Source organism: Patiria miniata, unplaced genomic scaffold (assembly GCF_015706575.1).
Source record: "Patiria miniata isolate m_02_andy unplaced genomic scaffold, ASM1570657v1 HiC_scaffold_14, whole genome shotgun sequence".
NCBI lineage: Eukaryota > Metazoa > Echinodermata > Asteroidea > Valvatida > Asterinidae > Patiria > Patiria miniata.
In genome coordinates, this window is record NW_024037052.1 from 1,254,424 (window position 1) to 1,274,948 (window position 20,525).

At 40.9% G+C, this 20,525-nt stretch overlaps 1 protein-coding gene across 1 annotated transcript; it reads left to right on the forward strand.

The window, feature by feature from the left end:
* The first annotated feature begins 9,065 nt into the window (after window positions 1-9,065).
* On the forward strand, window positions 9,066-19,365 carry LOC119722191 (coiled-coil domain-containing protein 77-like). Its single transcript, XM_038192238.1, has 5 exons — window positions 9,066-9,218; window positions 9,886-10,049; window positions 16,427-16,548; window positions 18,493-18,521; window positions 19,348-19,365. The coding sequence occupies exons 1-5, from the start codon at window positions 9,084-9,086 to the stop codon at window positions 19,363-19,365; spliced, it is 468 nt and encodes a 155-aa protein (XP_038048166.1). The 5' UTR covers window positions 9,066-9,083.
* Window positions 19,366-20,525: the final 1,160 nt, after the last annotated feature.

Below are 20,525 nucleotides of genomic sequence, written 5' to 3' on the forward strand. Positions count from 1 at the left end.
ATGATCAGCCCTAAAAGCAGGCCTGAGCCCATCGCCATTTTGAAAATGGACGCCTACGCTCCATTGCAAAACAGTGCCATTTAGGGCCTATTTCATCCACATTCCACATTTATACGAGCTCACAGTTCTCTGCGTGGCTTTTATCGTTCTTTTTTTACAAATCCTTAAGTTCACGGCCCTAAAAATGCTCTAATACCGGAGAATTTGAGGGCATGCAAATCGTGATTTGGCCGGCGTATGCAATTTTTGGGCCTATTTACTGATCTGCACCAATGGTTCAATAAACTTCCTCACAATACGGAAGTCCAGTAATTTTGAGCCACTTTTTTATGGGGATGTCCCAAACATGAAGGCCTAAACAGAATTTCGGTAATACTTATCTTGAAGGACACGCGAATTTTTAAGAGTTCTATTCAAACTGACTTTTGCAGATGACTGTCCAGCACCAAAGTGACTTTTGCAGGCTGAAGCAGTCTTTTTTCTTCAGATAAATTCATGTTAGTTGTAATTTTGAAAGCACGTTCAAAGAAAATGTGACTTTCCTACCGTTTTTCGCAGTTCGCCATCTTGTTTTTTAAAAATATATTTCCTGTTTGTCATCGTCGTCTTTAACCTCTCATAAATCAAAGCCCTGCCCCCCGTTCTTCAATTAAACCTGCTGATATTCAAGAAGGTATCATTGCCAACTGTTCGTTTGTGTCAAGAAATATCAGAATGTCACTTTTGAGTGTCATTATTCAGTTGTTTTGGCGAGTCTTTTTAACCTTATGTAGCAACGGGGTCCTAAAGGTAAGGATTACCAGAATTTCTGCTCACAGCTGCATGGATTCTCCTCCAGTGCAGTTCAAAAGTATTTTTTTTTATATATTAAATTGATGTTACATGTATTTGGTTTACAATGTCCAAATCAGAAAGACAGGATCCAGACGCCACTTCTGAATTGTGTAAAATGTCTATGGAGCTAGAGTCAAGTGCATTTTCAAAGTATTTTTCAACAAAATAAACTGGAAATGTTTTTCAGCCCAGATTCATGCTTTTAAACATTTTTGCAATGACATGTATTTTAACTGCGTTTAGGAAATTCTGAGTGATGCTCGTTGAAAAACTTGTTAAATTTAATAATAAACATGTGTAGAGCAAGATTTCATACTCAGATCCAAGATGGCGTTTCCCGCGTTTGGAGTTCGTGTCCCAAACCAACCCCCCCCCCCCCGAAAAAATATTAACACACACCACACACACACCCACCCACACACCCAAACTCACCCCCAAGCGCACTCACACACAACAAACCGAAATATCAAAGCACACACAGGTAGGCATACATGCCAATACTCACCAGCAGGAATACATCTTGAACACTGATTCTGTTACGAAAAAAATACTTAAAACCTCCGTATTATCCTACACAGACAGGGGCTGCATATTTCAACGAAAAAAACAACAGCACCCGATTCTTCCGCGCACGCGTCTACGGGGAGGAAATAGTCGATCGTTGCTTATTCATAGAATCACCTGTGTGTAGTCACCCGTTTACACCACAGGCCTATTTTCTGCTGCCCGAACAAAACGCACTTAATTTGATTCATAAAAGAAAAACCAAGACGCGGCTGGCAGCATTTAATGGAATGTGACTTTACATCTGCGAATTTAGATCTCGATAACTCGGACAAAGTGTAGACTATAATAAGTTATGCATGGGCGAATTACAGAAGGGCATTCTGATGCATAACGAGGGCCATGACGCAGTTGGATCCATGAAGATTTCTATAATGCTCATTAATTCCTGGTATCGGGAGAAGTAAAATGATCATATTAGGCCAAAAAAAAAAATCGGTCTCTGGTCAGACCAAAGTTCCTGAATTGACGCGGCCACGCGGATTTTTTTTTTTTTTTTTTTTCTTCTTCAAGCTCGGATTGTACAGACAAGGTAGGTACTATTTTGCTTTTTTGGTGTCCTCAAGTACATTGGTGTCCTCCATAATTTGCCTTGGTGCTTTCGATCATTTGCCTTGGTGCAATTTCCCATTCCTTGGTGCTCTTTGGTAAAAAAAAATGAGGAGGTGCGGAAATAGAGGGCGCTGTTGGAGCTACCGCGGAACATTTTGGAAAAAAAAAGATCGACGCGCATGATTAAAATCGACGCGCGCGCTGACCAGAGACCGACTTATTTTTTTTTTTGGCCTTATCACCGGTTCAACATTCGGTGTTAAGGATACTGAGCAAAGGCGAAACAGAAAATAATTGGAGCAATACTCTACCCTACAGCCGCGCAAAGCTTTGGTCAATTTATTATTACCAGGATCAGGAGAGGGGTTCATCGGGTCCAGTGCGCACCCCCCCCCCCCCCCAACACATACACACCCAATGTCTGCTGGGCACCCATACGTGTTTGGATTTTGGGAGCTTTCTTTTATCTTTTACTTTCACCGAATGCCCAAAATGCACAGAATATAATCCAGGTTTTGGGAGGGGCGAGGGACAAACAACATTTCTAACAACTTTGGCCTGTTTTTTTTTTTGTTTTATAGTTCAGGGTTAACATGATAAAATGTGGTTGAGATTATTTCTTCAAAAATAGCAACTGTGTGTTACTGGCGCTTTCGTTTCCTTAATTAGGCCTAAGTAAGAAAAAAAAGGAGAAACAACGGAATAGATAAAATGTCAACAGGAGACAAAACACCGTTACATATACAAAATGACGTTTCTCCCGCCACAGAATAAAATATAGGCCTAACATGTTTCAAATAGGTGAGGCAAAAATATCAACAATGTCACCAACCATAGGCCCCCAGTCAGTATAACACACTTTTTAAAACTTCACAGTTGGCATAGTACGGCGCAAGCGAATTCAGTGAGGCAAGAAATATCTTTTTGTAGCGTCGTTGCATGGGGTTACTAGCCTCAGTCAGCAAACAACCAAATCAACTACAAGCTAGAGCTCATCACGCTGGCGTCGCTAGAGGCGGGACCTTAGGGTGTCACCCCCTCCCCTGCCGCCGCCGCCGCGTGGTGAAATCGTCGTCCCGCTGTCCGCGTGCAAGCGGCAAAGTCGTCGGCAAAATATGCCGCGACTAAGAACGCCACCTATTGTTCAATAGTGTCTAAGATCGCGTACTTCGTTCGTACCCCCGCCCTGCAATCAGGACGCTGGGCCACTCTGATGAGCTTCACAGAATCTTGTGAAGGAAGTGGCCTATGACCTATGTATAAAGCATCTTGCTGCAGCTGTTCAAGACCGCAGTCGTACAATGTACGCAAATGCTACCCGAAAACTTTCTATAGAAATGCACACGTTCCATACTGGATGTGATTTCAATTCTGTTTCATTGCGGCCCATGTGGACACAATTTTGAGCGTCGCATAATCCAATCCGACCGTTCGTAATTCGAAACGGAGCCCGGGAAAGTGCCGGGAACAGTTTTACAGAACTTCCTACATTATTACGCATTTTCAACGAAAAACAAACATCTCTAAGCTGGAAAAAAAAAAGTAATGAGTCAAATCTTAACGGCTGCGTTTCAAACTTTGCAGAATCCATAGACATATAATATATTATTATATGTCTATGGCAGAATCATGACCGTGATGACGCGCAGATCACAGGTCACGCAAAATCCAACCAATCAGAGTGTGAATTCATCAGAGTATCCTAGCGTCCTGTTTGCAGGGCGGGCCGGGGTACAAGCGAGGTACTTACTTTGAACAGCGCCTCCGATCGTCAGTGGGCCCCCGCCCATTAACCTCTCCCTCTCCATGGGCGTCGCAAAGGGGAGGGAGAAAGGGGGAGGCGCTCGCCCCCCCCCCCCCGAAAACGAAAAAAAGGTGGGAAAAGGGAGAAAAGAAAGGAAAAAGAGGTGCGAAGCCAGATTGCTATTAATTTGATGGGGGGGGGGGGTACGGCAATAATGCTCCCCTGCTCACGATCGGCCAAATGTAAATTGAGATTAAAAAGTTACCGTGAAGACGGATAGTACGGAAGACGGAGAGTGCCACTCAATGGGATAGTACGGAAGACGGAGAGTGCCACTCAATGAGTGTGAATATTTTTTTTGTACAGCAGCCGCCACTTATTACGCCGCCAGATAATAAGTGGCGGCCGCCACATAAGTCATAATGCCGCCACATAAGTCATAATGATTTAATTTTTAGTTATTAATTTTATTCACACTTTTTATGTAGCGGCTGCCACTTATTATCTGGCGGCCGCAACATAAAAAAGTGTGAATATAATTTTTTTTCTGTACGTGTGTAAATATTTTTTTTGTACAGCGGCCGCCACTTATTATCTGGCGGCCGCCACAAGTGGCGGCCACTGTACAAAAAATATTCACACTCATTGAGTGGCACTATCCGTGTTCTGTAAAAATCAGACAATCCCGCTGATGAACTTCGGTATCATATCCCTCGGACTTAACTCGGTTCTTCGTGGGAGCTTATTCGAGGCCGGCCGAAAGTTGTCCCAATCCTACGGTGAATCATTAAAGGTTTTGCCCTGCGCCGACGTATAAACAACGTATAAACACTGTTAGCCTATACTCAGTATGTTTCCTACGAGTGAAAGTTATTGGAAAACATCACTTGGGTGGGGCATGGGACTCGAACCACGACTTCGTACTTTCCAGTACGGAGCTTGTGAAATCGGTTGGCTGGTTCTAATCCGATGAACATGTAGCGGCGGTTATGGTACCGCAAATAACTTGACTATTCATGAGATGGAACTTGCGTCGGGGGTGATGTAAATCAATAGGTTTTGCCCTTCCCCGACCGGGGCCGTAAGTCCGGACTCCTCATAGGACCGACGCCTCATATGAGGCATACAATTCCGCCTCATAGGTCCGACGCCTCATAAGTTCGACGTCGGAAAAACGAAGCGTACTGAGTGTCGGAGCTTTGAGGTGTCGTCGGAGCCATGATGAGGCGTCGGACCTATGAGGCGTCGGACTTGGGCCTTTATTTGGTTGGGGGATACCATTTTGTCGGTCTTATGAGGCGTTGGACTTATGAGCGGACCCCCCCCCCCCCCACGACCAGCAGTCCCGCAAGCTCGGTGGTTGATTGGTATTAATTTCGTCTGCACTATTGTAAGCGGGAGGACGCGGGTTTGAGTCCCACCCGAGTGATATTTTCCAACTTTCACTCAGGAAGTAACATACTGATTATACAGTGTTAACACGTCCTCGAAGAGCAACGGACCCTATATTGGTCACCCTGACCCAACCCGTTGTGTTTGGGGTGGGGTGGGGCTAAAATTGTGGATTTTATATTACTTTAGACATCTCGTTTTCACTTGCAAAAAGTGCAATTGGTATTGTAAGTTTTTGTTTTTAGATGCAGGAAAAGGTTTATAATCTACGAACAAAGAGTTATTTTTGTTTGAATAGTTTCTTATGTGTTAGGTCTAACTTGCACCAAAATAATGCGCGGACTAACTGTACTAGCGCGAGTTACCGTAACGAAAATTACCGAAATATATCCGTCTAGATATTTGATTGCTCTATTTTCATTTTAATATTTTGATATGGTAGCATACTACTATAGTGACCTACACCCTAACGATGTAAGGGCATGACTATTAGGACATTTCCAAATGCAATTGTATTTAAATTCATGTTTGATATGCCATAAAACGCCATATCGATAATAATCGTATTGCTAAACCAACAGAAATTAAGGTAGTGTAGTCACTTAACTTTTAGGGATCTTCTGTGAGGAAAAAAACACCCTAAATGCTTTGATTTTATAGAATAACAGCACAGAGTTGCAGAAGACACCGTTATTGTGGCATGGCTGCGCCGTTCCGAACTTGATCTCCATAATTATGGAGATCACTGGTTCCGAAAGACCTGAAAGAACAGCCTGCGAAGAGCGCCCCCTTTGTCCTATCGTCGACAGACAGGAAAAAGTGGCCCCCAGACGACTTGTTTTGCAATCCTTACTTCGCATCATCATCGGCACCTCGTCTCGGCACCTTCTAAACTTTATAAGATAAGCGCAAAATTTAAACGGAAGTGCGCCCTAAAGTCACCGGTTAAACATGTCTGCTAAGAACATTTTACCACAGAGCAGGTAGGATAACATTTCCTAAGATTAGAATAAGATGTGTAAATACTTCTGAACCACTTTTTAGAAATGTTAAATTCCACACTTTTAGATGTCTAGTTAGGAAAGAATGTTGCAAGTTACAACCTGACGCCACTTCCGCGATTGTGTAGGCCTATGGAGGAGACTGGCCGACTGGAAATTCGGCGATCGTGTAGTGGAGGGCCCCTGTTTTGTTTTGATCAAATTAGAGTCAAAAATGTTTTTCATTGCTAAAAAAATCACCTTTACAATCAAAAGAAGACTTTTGGGAGTAATTGCAGAATACCCCGCCACTCGGAAATACACCCCTAAAATCACTGGCTACGAGGTTGGAATCACTGCAAAAGAAACAATTCAAGTCCATTGCCAGCTACGCGGATACTGAGTGGGGTAATCCTTACTTTTAGGACCCCGTTCCTATATAGGAAGGGAAAGACTCACCAAAACAGTTGACTAAATGACACTCAAAATTGACATTCTGATACTTCTTGGCACATCTGAACAATTGGCAATGACACCTTCTTGACTTCTAAAGACTGCTTTAGCCTGCAAAAGTCACTTTGGTACTGGACAGACATCTGCAAAAGTCAGTTTTGAACAGAACTCGTAAAAAATAGAGGTGTCCTAAAAGTAAGGATTACCCTGAGTGGGGGTCCATTATTTGAGAATGAAGCAACACAAAATGAATGAGAGTTGCTGAACAAAATTCTAAGTCCAAACCAACCACCCTGTTGGCGGCTACGAGGCTACGGAGTGGGAGTCCCTTGAATATGCTTGAGAACGAAGCAACACAAAAGGAATGGGAGTTGCTGAAAAAATTTTAAGTCCAAACCAACTACCCTGTTGGTGGCTACGCGGTCACAAAGTGGGAGTGCAATGGACTCCGCCCTGGAGCATGACGCATACTCGGCATAGTACATACAAGTAGCGCTGAGAATGTTTATTGAGGTCAATCAGCCGTGACCTCGTAGCCGGCTACGAGGTGGATAGATCGAGTGGCGGGGTATTCTGCAATTGTGCCGACTTTTGGGTAGACAGTCATATTTGAATGAATGTATTTGGTACTTTTTGGTAGGCTACTCACAAATTTACTCAGACTGGGACCGTCATGACCGTGAGTGCATAAAAACGTGCAAAATTACTACTGACGTTTTTTTACTCACCATTAGGCAGGCTAATTAATGCCCACACAACACATACATTAAAATGATATAGTTGCAAGCATGTCACCTGCGAAATTTGAGACCTTAAATCCAATTTTAAGGCAAGTTTTTGGCAGTTCAAAAACCATGCATCAACGTCAATCCCCATGCTCTGGAAATGTGTGTTTGATTCCCAATGTATTCTGGGTAGGTGTATGGAATGTCAGACAAGTCGACCGTTGAGACAACTCGACTCGGGACAAGTCGGCTGTTGAGACAACTCGACTCGGGACAACTCGACCGTTGAGACAGCTAACGTGCACGGCACGTGCACGGTACGGCCACGCGGTTGACCGGAGATGCGCGCACAGGCCCGGCAAATTCGAACGATGTGCAAGGACAATCATGCTGTGCTATATCGGCTCTGCTCTATTATGTGTCATAACTCCCAAACGGCGATCAGCCGCCGTCAAAATCCCCGGTACTATCCCCTAAACTAGGCCCAAAAACATGCGAGGCGACTTGTCTCAACGGTCGACTTGTCTTTCCATTTATCGCACATACGGTCGAGTTGTCTCAACGGTCGAGTTGTCTCAACGGGTGACTTGTCCCGAGTCGAGTTGTCTCAACGGTCGTCTTGTCTGACCCCCGTGTATGTAGAGCCTTGCAGCTAACTTGTTTTTTATTCGATGGCCAAATGAACATAGCGCCCTCTGTTAAAAAATGAAACATTTTGCATTCACTCAGATCAACAAGAGGGCGCTGTTTTATCTACACGATAATAATGTTATAGCTGAGGAGTCTTTTTGCACAATGCATTGCAGTACACATCAACGTGATGTCTCACGTATGGATTTCGATAGCCCGACTGCGTCTTGCCGTACAGTACTATCGCAAGCTCTGTAGTACGGCCAGACGCCCAATGCTTCCACAGAGGCTGAATTTTTTTGGCCGCTGATGTAGCGATTTTGCTACAGATTTCGATCGAGATTATCTTTTCATCCAGGACACAAATTTCCAAAGTTAAGGTTCTTAGTCGTAGAGCAACTCATACCTTTTCGAAAAAAACGTTCTTTTGTCTCAATATTTTCATCCATCTGGCCAAAAGCCGACTTTTCAGTCATCTTCCACAAATATCGTCCGAAAATGCTCCCCCTTGCGATTTCAAAATGGCGGCCGCGCTGTAATGTATGCATTATGCGAGTGCGCTTGGGCAAGGTAATGAATATGCATCATAGTTTATGACGTTTGTCGGACACTCGGCGCGGCTGGCCATACAAACACGAGGTCATGAACTAAATAATGCATATTCATTATCTTGCCCAAGCGCGCTCGCATAATGCATACATTACAGCGCGGCCGCCATTTTGAAATCGCATGGGGGAGCATTTTCGGGACGATGTTTGTGGAAGATGATGACTGAAAAGTCGGCTTTTGGCCAGATGGATGAAAATATTGAGACAAAAGAACGTTTTTTCGAAAAGGTATGAGTTGCTCTACGACTAAGAACCTTAACTTTGGAATTTGTGTCCTGGATGAAAAGATAATCTTGATCGAAATCTGTAGCAAAATCGCTACATCAGCGGCCAAAAAAATTCAGTCTCTGTGGAAGCATTGGGCGTCTGGCCGTACTACAGAGCTTGCGATAGTACTGTACGGCCAGACGCAGTCGGGCTAGGATTTCGATAACTCTCTGCAAAATTAGAATTAAAAGCTGAATTTTTGGTGATGCAATGCTCACAACAGCAACTTTGCGAGGCAGAAGTTTGGGGGATTATTGAAGAAACTGTAGTGAGTAAGAAGCTTGCAAATTTGATTCACACTGGTTTTATTATGCAGCACAAACTTTTGCACGATATGGATACCTTAAGTTTTGGGACTCTCATACACAGTATTGAGAGTCCCAAATTTTGGACTAAAATTTACTGTGCTGTTTGGGCCTTGCGATTCAGCGCGCCATGCATGCTCAGACTCATGGTACATGATCGCACGGTACATTGCGTGGTGATTGCCATCTTTATTTTTGGGAAGCTTGTTGTCGCCGTTCTGTCATCATCATTTTACCCCCAAATTTCCCTTAAAAAATCAAAAGCCTGCCCTCTATCTATGACATTACTTCTGGAATCAGCCTCCGCTTCTTTACATTCTTTACATACTGAGTAACCTACATGTACACAAACTAAATAGGTCAAGTTTGTCCCAACTCTGCCAAAAATGACCCACAAAAATTCCCCGTTTTGCTCTGACACATATCCAAGACGACAGCAATCTATCAATCAGTCAAGACCCCGTACATGTAGTTGCATGGGTAATGTTGTCCCTGGTCTTTATAGTATCTTTTCCCCTTAGATGTTAGAAAATGGGTTTTTTTAAACCAATTTCAAGACCAGGTTTTACAGTGACATCATTTGTTACTTTTTGTAAAAGTGTTATTGGATTAAGGAAGTAAAGGGAAATATAAGATTTCAAATAAACACTTTGAATAATAGTCCAATGTTTTCAATCACAATACTGTTTTTTTTTTCAAATTTCTCTGGTTATTATTATGTCAGTGTGTGTACATGTACAAATTACCACTACTCCAATGGAACAACTCATAAACTTGCAAATCATAGTCACATGTAGCACAACAATACTTGTCCCTTTCTTTGTTGTTTAGCATAAGCTTGAATGGGAGTTACGCCAACGTGAGGAAGAAATCGCTGAGCTCCAGAAGGCCCTGAGTGACATGCAGGTTTATCTCTTCCAGGAGAGAGATCATGTCTTAAGGCTCTTTGCTGAAAATGACCGCCTGAAGATACAAGAACTGGAAGATAGAAAAAGGTGCGTGGGATTGTCTGATGAAGATGTTTTAAGTCTTGACTAAGGCTCTCAGCTAATGTTCTGCACTGCATGGATCATAGTGATTAGCTGATCTGGATTAGTGTGTTGAGCTTGTCACGGGTGTTGGTCACTTTGCTGAATTACCACTTCGCCGAATAACCACTTAGCCAAATGGCATCAGGTCAACTCGGACCCAAACCAAGTCGGACCCATGCCAAGTCGGACCCACGCCAACTCGGACCCACTACCAACTCGGACCCACTACCAACTCGGACCCAAGACCAACTCGGACCCACTACCAACTCGGACCCAAGCACGACCAACTCAGACCCAACAATGACTTAATCATTAGTTTCAGAGATTATATTTATACATGTAGGTCATCTTAATAGTGCTTATATAGTGAAGATATTCGGTAATTATATTGGTCAGAATGGGGCTTTTAGTTTTGTTGTTTGATTATACTACATTGATTTTGCACTCTTATTACTCATTCACATGAAGAAATGGATATGTGCAATGTTTTCCTTTTTCATCTGCTTTTTGTGGGTGTGTGCCAAATAATCAGTGTTGTAGGTCTCGAGACCGGTCTCGAGACCACTTTTTGCTGGTCTTGGTCTCGGTCTCGGAAGCTGTGGTCTCGGTCTTGGTCTCGGTCTTGGTCCCCTTTAGCCCCATAAATGTGGCCTATTTACTGGACTGCCTCCGTAAACATAGGCCACACATCCACATGTACAAAAATCGTGTCGACGGAGCCAAATTTTGATTTTCACATTTAGGCTTAGTTTGTAGGGTTTTTTTGCTTTAGAAGTATACTCACCTTCTTTATAGGCTAATCAGAAAGTGCTGCCTTTTTCAGATGTATATTTTTTCGTGAAATTTCCAGATTCATTTTTACACGTTTGTGTATCAAAATTTCAAAATGAAATTTCACAAAAATTAGACATCTGAAAAAGGCAGCACTTTCTGATTAGCCTGTAAAGAGGGTGAGTATGCTTCTAAAGCAAAAAAACCTACAAACTAAGCCTAAATGTGAAAATCAAGATTTTTGTACATGTGGATGTGTGGCCTATGTTTACGGAGGCAGTCCAGTAAATAGGCCACATTTATGGGGCTAGGTCCCCTTTGGTCTCGATATTTTGGCTCGTCTCGGGTTGAGACCGGCAATATGTAGCTTTTACAGCTTGATCGATTACTTTTTGTTTACTTCGTTCAGTACAATTAATAGTTAAAACATTTGCTAGCCCGTAGATCAAGCTTGTTATATATCGCGGTCGGTTTGGACTTGACAGCACGTTGGAAAGTCTCCAAAGTACATGTAAAGCTGCAGCAGTTCCAGTCACTGAACGATTTGGAACAAGTTCGGCATTTATCTGTTGAGTCGGGCACATAAAGCAAAGTATAAACTTCTAACAATTTATACAATAAGGGTCAACCATTTTTGGGGATTGTGTAGTTTAGCCCACCCCTGTGGGCGTAATCACTTGCATTTTGTATTCTGATAATAAATGAGGTGCTTCAAATTAGTTATATATTTTCGACCCCACACAATGATCTCTTTAATTTGGGACAGTATTTTGAAGAAAAAGTAAATATTTCAACCTGATTTTCCAGCATTGAACTCACACACTCTTACCAGTTACCACTCACTGTTGCCATGAGAGTGTATGATGAGACCCCATTTTCTGGCTGCTCAGTTTGAAGTACCCCATTATTCCTCAAAAATTAAAATCCCGTTCAGAAAAAAATTAAAAATCCATATCTGGCACATACTGGCTACCACCTCACAACTTGTGGGTCTACATGTACAAGTCCACATTCTATGACAGAAATTTAAAAATTGATTCAACATTTTCTAGCTCCCATTTTTTAAAATCAAGTACATGTACACAAGTCTTGTTAGAAGTTAAGTCCTATATTTATTTAAGGAAAAAAAGAGGCACAATGTAAAATTAAAATTGCATCTTTAAATATCCGTTAGAAGTCATAGCTGAAACCAAGGGGTGACTGTGGAGTTTAGGATCCGAGTTCCTATAACAGATGAAACATCTACCTTTAACTTTTACTTTTGTCAAGATTGGGTGCAGCCCATTATATTTCTTAAGTATAACTACTTTTTGCTCAAGTAACGTGTCATGTATCAATTTGTCAACACTGCCACTGGTCAAAATTTTGGTCTGTAATCTTTGTGAATAGAAAGGTTACAAGTTTCAACTATAATAACGTGTCTTGTTTTTTTATTTCGACTATTGTTATTTATTATCAGCGGTCTTGGTCTCGGTCTCGGTCTCGGACCATATTGGTCTCCGCCTTGAAGGGGCTGGTCTCGGTCTCGTCTCGGTCTCGGACTATGCGGTCTCAACTACAACCCTGCAAATAATATAAACCAAATTAAATCACACTCAATGAAGGATTTCAATATGTCACAAAAATGTTGTTCAGTGAGGAAGTTATTAATTTGAAATACATGTAGACCTTTCATTTCATGTAATTGTTAGTTTGTTTAATTTTTTTTTTTTTTTACGAATCTGTTTAACTTTTTATACTTTTTTGATTAACTTTTTTCCCCCATGGAACATCATAGTCGAACATACAGACAGCTAATGTACCTGTAAGGCCTTGAAGGATAATCTTCCCAGAGCTCCAATACTCCTTTTTGATGATTGACATTTCATAATTGTAGGGTATTTAATAAGTTGATCTTTTTTTTAGTTCACATGCTGGCTTTGAGTTTTGTGGGTTTTTTAACGAATCTGTGTAACTTACTTTTTTGATTAACCTTTTTTGTTCAATATGGAACCTTCGTTTTTCTTGCAGTGTATGCAATGGTGTTTATGTGTTTTTTTTTGTTAAATACATATACAAATGTACATGTAGAAATTAGAATAGACTTTGTTTTATACTTTATTTATTTTATTGAATGACTTATAATGTTTACTTATATTTATTGAATTAATCGTGTCATGTTTGAAAGTGTTTATGTTTCAATGTCATACTTTCCAATTTTATTTTTCTATGAAGATCTGTTTTGAATTTATGTGGTTTGAATTAAAAATGAAATGAATTGCTGTTAAATTGAGCAAGATGGCGTGAACGATGTCAAATATGAAAATGAATAATTGGTTAAACTTTAATTTAAATTTTACTTTTGGTTAAAGCGCAATATGTTTCAATGGAAACAAATAATAAAAAATAATTAATTACACTTTTAAAGCGCATTTCAAAAAAGCATTTCAATGCGCTTTACGACGACAAACTGCTGCAATACAGATATTTTACCTGACAACTACAATGAAAATTTATACTTAAAAGCATCACTGTATTAACAGATGATAAGTGGACAAACTTTATGAAATTGTCAAATAATTGTAAAAGTCCGAGTTGGTCATGCATGGGTCTGAGTTGGTAGTGGGTCCGAGTTGGTTGTGGATCCGAGTTGGTAGTGGGTCCGATTGAGTTGGCGTGGGTCCGAGTTGGTAGTGGGTCCGAGTTGGCCTGGGTCCGAGTTGGCTTGGGTCCGACTTGGTTTGGGTCCGAGTTGGATCGAAACCAGCCAAATTACCACTTAGCCAAATTACTGCTTTGCCCAATTACCACTTCGCCGAAAGTATTTGCTAACACATTATGCTCGCATGCACAAACTCATGGTAATTATAACAGCTGACTGGTACTTAATATTAAGTGGTTTTCATACTTGTTGTGTCTTCTATTACTAGGTTTATGTGACATTGTCCTCTCAATTCACTTTGAAAGTGCAGAAGTGGAATTTATAAAATATATTAATCATTGACTGTCCGTACACGGTGACCATGTTTTTGGTCGCACACAGTTAATTCTGAAACTTTTTTTTTTTCTTTTTAAATCTTCATCCCCTTCAGTACTGTTTCAAGTTGACTATAGAATGAAAAAAGTTGAATCTCATATGGGTTTGGATAGGAAGGGGTAAAACAACCCCAAGTTTTTCATGTAGCTCGTTTTTATGGCTCCATACATACATGTACGTGTCTGTAGGCATTTCTTTATGGTGTAAATCAAGGACACACACATGCAACATCATCAGTGAATTGTAAATGGAAGACGAGTTTGATTAGAAAACGTGTACTAAACCAATGAGAGCAGATGCAAAAATGTTCAGAGTATAAACAAAGGAAAGGGAAGAGAAACATTAGAAAATCCTTGATTTACACCATAACAAACTTGTTAGTACGTGCGTTTGCGTGCAATTCGGCGAAGTGGTCATTCAGCGAAGTGGTAATTCGACGGAGTGGCAAGTAGGCGAAGTGGTTATTCGGTGAAGTAGCAAATCGTTGAAGTGGTTGTCGACAAAGAGGTTGGTTGGCAAAGCGACTGCAAAAACCTTGTCACAATAGCAGTGCTACTGCCTGTCCTGAGGCTGAATTGAATCCATGTACATGTACCTGTAATCTGTATGTTGTGCAGATGGATGGTGACTGTTTATACTTAAAACATCACTGTATTAACAGATGATAAGTGGACAAACTTTATGAAATTGTCAAATAATTGTAAACGCTGTCAAATGATTGTAAAAGATGAGTCCGAGTTGGTCATGCATGGGTCCGAGTTGGTAGTGGGTCCGAGTTGGTTGTGGATCCGAGTTGGTAGTGGGTCCGATTGAGTTGGCGTGGGTCCGAGTTGGTAGTGGGTCCGAGTTGGCCTGGGTCCGAGTTGGCTTGGGTCCGACTTGGTTTGGGTCCGAGTTGGATCGAAACCAGCCAAATTACCACTTAGCCAAATTACTGCTTTGCCCAATTACCACTTCGCCGAAAGTATTTGCTAACACATTATGCTCGCATGCACAAACTCATGGTAATTATAACAGCTGACTGGTACTTAATATTAAGTGGTTTTCATACTTGTTGTGTCTTCTTTTTACTAGGTTTATGTGACATTGTCCTCTCAATTCACTTTGAAAGTGAAGAAGTGGAATTTATAAAATATATTAATCATTGACTGTCCGTACACGGTGACCATGTTTTTGGTCGCACACAGTTAATTCTCAGAAACTTTTTTTTTTTTTCTTTTTAAATCTTCATCCCCTTCAGTACTGTTTCAAGTTGACTATAGAATGAAAAAAGTTGAATCTCATATGGGTTTGGATAGGAAGGGGTAAAACAACCCAAGTTTTTCATGTAACTCATTTTTATGGCTCCATACATACATGTACGTGTCTGTAGGCATTTCTTTATGGTGTAAATCAAGGACACACACATGCAACGTCATCAATGAATTGTAAATGGAAGACGAGTTCGATTAGAAAACGTGTACTAAACCAATGAGAGCAGATGCAAAAATGTTCAGAGTATAAACAAAGGAAAGGGAAGAGAAACATTAGAAAATCCTTGATTTACACCATAACAAACTTGTTAGTACGTGCGTTTGCGTGCAATTCGGCGAAGTGGTCATTCGCGGAGTGGTAATTCGACGGAGTGGCAAGTAGGCGAAGTGGTTATTCGGTGAAGTAGCAAATCGTTGAAGTGGTTGTCGACAAAGAGGTTGGTTGGCAAAGCGACTGCAAAAACCTTGTCACAATAGCAGTGCTACTGCCTGTCCTGAGGCTGAATTGAATCCATGTACATGTATATATACATTGTACCTGTAATCTGTATGTTGTGCAGATGGATGGTGACTGTTGGGGAGGATTCTTTGATTGGCAATGACGGACTGACAACCTTGCGGGCAGAGTACAGGTCATTGTTTGCAGGGCTGGGTAGAGCTTCAAGTTCTCTCTAGGTGTGCTTCACAAAACAGGTCTCTATTAATGTTGTGCATTTTTCCAATAATTTAGTCTTTGAATATTGGAACTTGAATTTGAACAAAAAAATCATCCAATGACATTGAAATAATTTGGAATGTATCGATATAGATTTTGAGCTAGCTGACAACCTGGCATTTGGCAGATATTGAAGATCCACATTAGGGCTTACATTCCTCATGAAAACTCTCAAACCATCTGCGTAAAGTGTGGCGTTTGACTAAACAAATCAAATCTCTCAACTTAAACTCATAAAATCACATCATGGACGTTTTTTTGTCATTGCTCACATTAAAAAAACAATTCAATTTGATAAAATGCTATTCGGATATTCGGTGGATGATCAAATATTTGGATATTCGGTATATTTTGCACAACCCTTGTCTAGACTAAGCAATTGCAATTTGTTCCACACTAGTGCAAAAGTATGTTTAGAGATGATGCATTCATGAACATGTATGAATGTTGGTGCTGCTTTAATACCCCACATGTACAATCAGTTACACGTATAATGTGATATGGAAGTAAACAAACCCTGTTAGTTTGGATTTACCAAAGGTGTACTAACTTGAACTTTTCCAATGATTTGATTTGTACTTGACAGAATCCAGCATCTGTTATCATTATCAAGCCCATCAGGTCCTGAAGTGACATACTTCCACAAAGAACCATCAACGCGGGCAATTGTCACACAGAAACACCCACAAAAGAGACATCCACATGCAGGTCAGTGTGTAACACCGCACTGGCAACTCTACCAACGGGGCTGCAGACTCATATTTGTCAATGTCCTTGGCCAAAATTTGTTAATCAATTCCCTCGCCCATCCATGGGCAATTCTACAGAATTATAAACCTGAATGCCAACAATTCTTAATGGCCAAAATGCCACAAAAGAAATATACATATCAATTTGAAGCATATTATCTGTATTTTATTGACATGTAGTTTATTTAAAAGGGAAGATACAACATCATTGCAAACATCAAAAAACGAAATGATCAAATTATGACGAAATATATTACTGGACTGTCAGTGAATGACAGTCTAAAGCATCCTGTAAATTCATATTTAGTCATTCCGCATTTCTTTCTTTGCATCAATTACGCATCTGTGTAGGGGTACAAGCCTGCTAGACTGATTCTCTGACCTAACTTCCTCAAAGTGTACAAAGTGCTACGTCTCATCTTACGTCTCATGTCACCAGACCACAAGAACATGGTTGGATTTCTTAGATTTTCTGGCATTTCCGAACCCAAAACGTGAAATAGGTCAGTTTAAAGGGAAGATACAACATTGGCAAATATTACAAAACGATATGAACAAAGTATCACTAAATACCTTAGTGGATTGTTAGGGAATGACAGCCTAAAGCATCCTGTAAAATCGTGGCTCCTGGTGTGCTGACATTTAAAAAAAAAAATGGTATTTTTCCAACGCTGGTCGGCCGACCAGCAATGGAGAAAACTGTTTTTTTTTTAAAACTACTCCTAATTTTTCATAATTAGTTATTCTGTGTTTTCTGTGCAATTGATTACACACCTTTGAAGGGTACAAGCCTACTAGACTGCCTCTCTGATCTTACAATCCCCCAAAGTCTATAAATTCTCCGTTTCATCTTAAATGGGGTCTGTGAACCAGACTACAAGAACATGAATGGTTTTCTTGGTTTTTCCAACATCTACAAGCCCAAAACGTCATTTTAACAATATTTGCTAAAACATACTAATCCTCCAAATCCATTTATTTCTGATTATTGCAGCAAAAGCAAATGTTGTACATGCCCTTTAACAATATTTTTTATAGCACACTAATCCCCCAGATGCACTTATTTTGAACATTGCAGCAAAGCAAATGTTGTACATTCCCTAACAAGTTCAACAGTTTGGCTGTTACTTGTAATGGAAAATCAATTGATGACAATACAAAAAATTGATTTGTCTGAGTACGTCCGGTGTTTTGAGCCAATTTCTACTACAGCAACAAAGTTGGATGAATAATTTCTTCTTGACTCATCAAAGTAACTAGTGACTAACTGATATGTTTTATCAGAATTAAAATCTACCCCGTGATTATAACTACAATTACATACACTGTTGAATTGCCCAAAATGTACGTCTGACACTGCGGACTGCCCCCATTTAAACATTATTAAGAGTAAACCTAGTCAAGTTCCCTTGTTTGGGTATTTTAAGTGTCAACAGTTCTTCAAGTTGTCCTAAATGTCTCATCTTTTCCAAACAAGCAAACAACTCAAGGAATGCCATGGATAAGCCAGTTCGGTATTTCAACTGCTTATGTGCACAACGATATGGGTCACCGTCATTCGGGATAGTAGAACGATCAAAGGCGCATGAATGCGGGTGCGCGACGCTTGTGTGTAAATTACCACCAGAGTGGTCGTGCGCGTAACATCGCCTAACATCGTGTCAGCAATGTTATCCCAAATGACCTCAGGTCATTGAAATACAGAACTGGTTTATTACAATGAATTACAGTCGGGCATTAGAAGACTTTTGACCCAACTTTGAACATTGCATTTTATTCTGGCAAACAATTATATATCTGCACACACTGTCCATCAGATTTCAAAGGTATATGAAGGTGTAACCTGTAATTTCCAAGACGTCTCATGTTTTCTTCTTACTTGCCTGTCTGGTTTTTTTTCCAGAGGGTGAAATATTGGGGTTAAAAGCCAGAGTGCCAAGCAGACCACAGAACAACAGAACACGGAGGAATGCACAACACAGAGTTACTGCTAACACAAAAGGTAGGTAGAGATTACATACCGGTATGGTTGAGGCAAAGGGTGGTTGATAAAACATTGCAAAGCCAACACTCCTCAGATCTCATACCAACCATATCAGGCCCATTTTTAGTATTTGTGGGTCAGATAAACTAGTGGATCATAGTATTATACAATGTATGTCAAATCAGGTTTTGCCCTTCATTGATGTATAAACACTGAATACTCAGTGTGTTACCTCCTGAGTAAAGTTGGAAAAAATCACTCGTTTGGACTCGAACCCACAACCCCTGCTTTCTAGTGCAGATGTTTTACCACTTGACCACTGAGCTAATGGGATCGGTGGCTGGCTCGAATCTGATGTTTGGTACATGGCAGCGGGCATCGCATTAACTATTTATAAGGTCTATGGGATTTTAATTTTTTTTAAGCATTAATATGGTTAGGTTTGTGACTCATGATCAGAGGGTCAGGGGTCCGAATCTAGTTGCCGGTTATATGTGTGTCCTTGGGCAAGCCACTCACCCACACCCTGCTCTCTCCACCCAGGAGTATAAATAGGTACCGATATTAGCTGGGAAGTAACCTGCAATGGACTGGCATCCTATCCAGGGGGATAAAAAAATATCCTCGTCGTTTCATGCCTTTGAAACCGGAGATGTATTGGCTAATGACAGACTTTACTTACTTTCATAGTATTAATAGTAAATATATATATCTGTTGCAGCTTTTGGTAGGTGTGTTGATAATTCCTTGATCAGCTGATGAAATTACCTGTAGTTACTCCCTGAGAAGTGAGTTTGGCAAAAAAGCCGCCTCATCATACCATGAACTTTCCAAGATTATTACATACGTTATCCCAGTAAAGTTGCTTCAATCACGATAATTGATCAGATCATCTCCAAAATGGTGGTTTCTTTTGTCCGAGTCTGTACCAGCAGGTTGATCCTGTTACCATCCATCAATATTTTCCAATCCTCATTTCAGTCCAACAGCGCCCAGCCCAAGCTGTCCATCCTGATTCAGACCAGCAGCAGGCAGAGCCAGAGAGTCTGTTGCTACAGATTGAAGCTCTACAATCTCAGATGAAGGAACAAGCTGAGCTATCTAGAGAGCGGACGGAAGCCTTGCTGGAGGATCGTAGGGTCAGGATGGAAGAGATGCAGACTGTGATTGAGAGAGATCGCTCCAAGATTCACTCCCTCAATGAAAAGTAGGAACTCCCTTCATTGATTCCTTATAATCTTAAATGAACTTGACAAAGGTGCCCAGTGGCATAGCTAATGATAGGGGAGGAGGATGAGGGGCATGGACCCCTCTGCTCAAAGACTGCCTCCTACTAGAAACTGAGGTCCCTTTAGGGCCCTCCAGCAACTTGGACCCCAGTTACATCCTTGAAGGTACCAATAAAGATAAATGCACATGTGTGCAGTTTGGACAACGGGCAGGGGTTTCAAATAGATTATATTACTGGTGTTTGTGTTGTTGCATGAATTGGCAAAACATTTCTAATATGTGGAGTGCCCTGGCCTCATGGTCTGGAGCATTGAACTCGTTGTCTGCGGGTAATTCTACAGGTTGTGGGTTCGAGTCCAGCCTGGGGTTATGGTGCATGTTCCCTTTGGCAAGACACTTTGTCACTCATTGCTTCGCCCCACCCAGAGTAAATGGGTACCTGTGAGAACAGAGATCGCAATTGTGATTGATTTTAGCTACCTTGCGTCGAAATGACTACACCGAGCTGTATGGGCTTTATTCAGGAGTCGACTATATTAATTGAAAGCGAGGTAAAATCTTCATATTTGGAACTTGCAAAGAGAAATTAAAGCAGTGACATAAAATTAATTACAAATTAATACCAGTCTGCTTTAATGAAAATTTAAATTTGTTGTTAAACATACCCTAATGTTTTTAAGCCACATTTAAAATAAAAATTGAAAGTGAGGCTAGAATGCAAA

Excerpts from the sequence above, each read along its gene's own strand:
- LOC119722191 (XM_038192238.1), top strand. The coding sequence starts at position 9,084 with ATGGATACCTTAAGTTTTGGGACTCTCATACACAGTATTGAGAGTCCC. Across the intron at positions 9,219-9,885 it reads TCATGGTACATGATCGCACG|CATAAGCTTGAATGGGAGTT; the intron begins GTACATTGCGTG and ends TTTGTTGTTTAG. Across the intron at positions 10,050-16,426 it reads GAACTGGAAGATAGAAAAAG|AATCCAGCATCTGTTATCAT; the intron begins GTGCGTGGGATT and ends TGTACTTGACAG.